Raw genomic sequence first — 4,219 nt, forward strand, 5'->3', positions numbered from 1 at the left:
AAGGTATTGATTCTTTTGCCACATACATTTTAGAATCCCGCTATCTTTGCAACCTGATAATTTGATCTAACAGAGTTTATTGTTTAAAATATCGACGACATTGGATTTTAAAGATATAGGGATTTGGGTTTATGGCAAAGATGTCATTCCTTTAAAGCAATTAAATTCTCACACAGATAAGATCACACAAAAGAAAACTAGCATATGCAAATATTTTCGGTTGATATCTTATGTGTTTTACATTGAAATTATTTTGGGTTTAGTTCGTAAATAAGATGGATTACAATTTATAAATTGAGTATTTGCGGTTCACATCTCATATTCTACTGTTTCACTTGAAATATCGTAAACATTCCCTTTAATGTAGGTTTACCTGATAAGTATCAACGGAGTAACAATTGCCATACATGACAGTATCCCGCACCCAACTATCTCGGCATCCGTCTCAGTGGGAACAGATTTATAATTCATCTCGAAATCTATAGTTCCAAACCACACCTGGAGAAATTTCTTTTCTCCGGGTTCTAATAAAAATATAATCTTGGTTCTAGGTTGCGGAGATCCTGAGGTTCCTGCCGGATCCGTGGTTCGTCCATCCTCTCCCCTAGAGCAGGAAGTATCCTGCAGGGAGGGGTTCAGGTTTTCTCTCCATAGCATGGAAGGACCTGGAGCTAAAATAACCTGCAACAAGGGAACCTGGAATACAACTGGTTTAAACTGTGAAGGTAGGAAGAATTTCTTTTCATCATCTTATTCTTAAAGAAGCTTTAAAGGAATTATTTGAGTCTTTGCCACAAACTCAAATGTTCTTATTCCCATATCATTTGCAATATTTCAAACTTAGATCATTTGATCTAACAGAATTTATAGTTTGAACTATCTAATGTCTATGACATTGGGTTTTAAAGATATAGTTATTATTTGTGGCAAAGACTAAAACCCTATTTTAAAAAGATTAATCCAAATAGTTTTATATTGAGTACTCATACTACAAACCTTTAAAATACAAAATATATTTTCAAATGGTTTAAGGGCATGTATTGCATATTATTCTTTTCATAAAGATGAATGATAAAAAAGTTTTGTTTCCACTTTATGATCGTATTCATGTTCTGTATAATTCATAACTTTTTGTTCTTTTTTAAAACAAAATATTTATATTTTCCGTTTCTTGTTAAATGTTTACAATTGTGTTACATAATTGGTTTTACATGAAGAACATTTAAAATGAGTTACTGTTGTTATAACAGATTAGATTACAGAAATTAAGTATTGTATTAAGTACTGTGTATTTGAAATCAGGATAATAAAACATAACATTACGAAAATAATTAAAGAATTAAAGATAGATTCTAAGTGATTACTTCGAATCTCATTTTAATATCAAGCGTATTTCTAGATAAAAAACTGTAGAATTCGTTCTGTATAACATATAAAAGATGTACTTATACTAGAATTTTTTGGTGAAAAAGGTTAAAAAAATGGAAAATGAGCAACAAGTGGGGAAACATTTTTCATATTTGGGTTTATTTTACATAAAACCAAGACAAATGATGTCCAAATGCAAAATTTCGTTAAGATTGATTTAAAAAAATGAAGACAGGAACCCCTCCACATGTATTCAAATTGGTCAAACTGACTGTCCCCCATGATAAAATAATCTTTTAAAAAATAATAAAATTTCTGTTTTCATTGTTTCATCGAATACATGTATTGTATAATTCATAACTTTTTTTTCGTGTGGGGGGATTGTAAACGTAGATTAATAACAATACAGATAGAACACTAACTGTCGTCTTTTCAAGATTTGAGTTTTTCGTTCACAATTATTCTGAGGCAGAAGCCCAAAGGATTTAGAACAGTCTCTCTCTGTCTTTTAATTCAACGCAGTATGCGCGTAACTCATTTGGGCTTCTGCCTCTGGGTTATTGTTATCGAAATCTTGAAAAGACGACATCTAGTGTTCTTTATGTATTGTTATTAATCTTTGACTTTGAATCTCATTTATATTTATTAGGAGTATTTTTAGATGAAAATGTAGAATTATTAGTGTATTGCTCATATTTACGCATTTACTCTCATTCAGACCGTTTATTTTTTACTGAGAAATATATTGCTTATTGTTCAAATATATTTCCCCCGAAACCTTTCAAAAGAAAAAGTATAAAAACTACAAAATGCAAAGTATTTATCTTTAAACATGGATAATAGTTTCAAAACAACATGAATTTAAACATGGATAATAGTTTCCAAACATCATGAATTTAAACATGGATAACAGTTTCCAAACAACATGAATTTAAACATGGATAACAGTTTCAAAACAACATGAATTTAACCATGGATAATAGTTTCCAAACGACATGAGTTTAAACATATGTAGTAACGCATACGTTAACTCTCTGATATATTGGCTAACATTTTTAAGGGAATCCCGGGGTAAAATTTCAAATTCTATTTTTTAATTCAACAGGCAACGCCAGGCACTTCAATAAACACTGGATTCTGAACATTGAACACTGGATACTTAACTGAGTANAGGAAATCAATAAATCAGAGGTGTCCTCCTAGGAAACTATTAAATCAGAGGTGACCTTTTATGAAGCAATAAATCAGAGGCTTCTAGAAAACCAATAGAGATCCATTATTGTAAATTAACTATATTGCTTTCTGCTTGCAGCAAGGACGGACCTCTCATAGCAGCTCCCGGGTTCACAGTTCGGAAGAGCGCTGCATACAGAGTTGCTCATGACTTATCCTACAGGGGAGTAGCATAATTTAAATAAAAGGCAAGAAATTGGAAAGACTTTAAAACAAAGGAGAGCAGGGATCTTCTATTGAAATCCCTCATACCCTTCCGCCTCCAAACTTCCTTATCTCTTTCCTACATGCTCCACAACTCAATGTCACAAGAACTACTTGGAGAAGCCTCAAAAACAAAGAAACAAGAACCAAGAAGAAAAAAGAAAATTAAACAGGAAAAGAAGAAGGGAACTCTTCAATGATAAGCTTTACACTATCAACCTTTACCCGTTAGCAAATGGAGACACCATTGGAGAACCCCCTTTTCAATTATCAAAAAACATGGGGCTGGGAGATGTCCCCCCCCTTCCACTTTTCTGAATAGAGAATACACCAGGAATATGTGTTTGAATGTTGACTCAGTTTGAATTTAGTCGCTGACTCATCTAATGTGTGTAAACAAAACAGAGTGCAGAAAAATATGAAAGCAGGCCCCTAGTTCTAAAGTTAGCAGCTTGGTAACTGCTAGGATGTCCAAAAAAATCCTAAAGTTATTGATAATGTTTCTGGAAAAATGTGATGATTTTTAATTTAACTTCCAGCTGATACAGATATAAAGCAGTTTTTAACGTAACACTTATGTAGTAAGGAGCTTTTGGAGTAATTGGTGCGGGCAGTGAAGTACAGTGATAACCAGAAAACTGTGAAATAGGAAGACAACTTCAAGTTAAAACTTTAAGAAGTTCAATGAGCATGAGACAAAACAATTATGTGTGTGAACAGACCGATTTCACTGAATAAGTGATTTAATAAGCACCTAGTAAAACTATTTGCCTTGTTAAAGCATCAAATAAACTTAAGTATTGCTAAGTCTTATTAAGTATTATTAAGTCTTCCTCTTCCATTGTTTTCTCGTTATCGCTGTATATTATGTGCACCAAGGACCCCCCCCCCCCCTGTAAAAACACAGGGTATAATACTCTTTTAAATACTACATTAACATGTACAGTCCGTATATGTACAAAGTACAACCTGTATATTCACTTATATTTTTTTTGTAAATTGAGGAAAAGATTTGAAAAGAGGACAACCTCCCTCTTATTCATTAAAGAATTGGAAAATTCTTTCATTGATTCCTCCTGGATAAAAGATCTGAAATATTTTATATTTTATTTCTAGTGACATGTTCCCCATAATTACAAATGGAGTGTCAAAAACGTTGAAGGAATTAGTGTCGGAGGAGACTTTATTTAAAAGGATTCAAACATTTTCAAAACTCTGAAATAATGATGTCTTTTAAAAAGTTTGATCTTGCAGTAACACCGCCATAATATATATATAAATATATAGTCCAAATCTGCATTTGGAGAGGTTGAGGATTAGTCCAAAATCCTGCAGTCTAGAGAGAACTGTATGAACATGACGGCGGTGAGAAATTTCATCTGGACTGGCTATTAAGATATCATCCAGGTAGATA

At 32.6% G+C, this 4,219-nt stretch overlaps 1 protein-coding gene across 1 annotated transcript in view; it reads left to right on the top strand.

Moving 5' to 3' along the window:
- Nucleotides 1-551: 551 nt before the first annotated feature.
- The window catches only part of LOC111704767 (uncharacterized), a gene marked incomplete at its 5' end in the record, with an annotated part of 29,092 nt that continues 25,424 nt past the window's right edge, over nucleotides 552-4,219 (top strand). The window contains 1 exon segment of the mRNA XM_023477106.1: nucleotides 552-725. Within this exon segment, the coding sequence (XP_023332874.1) occupies nucleotides 552-725 (174 nt within the window).

Source organism: Eurytemora carolleeae, unplaced genomic scaffold, assembly GCF_000591075.1.
Source record: "Eurytemora carolleeae unplaced genomic scaffold, Eaff_2.0 scaffold2, whole genome shotgun sequence".
NCBI lineage: Eukaryota > Metazoa > Arthropoda > Copepoda > Calanoida > Temoridae > Eurytemora > Eurytemora carolleeae.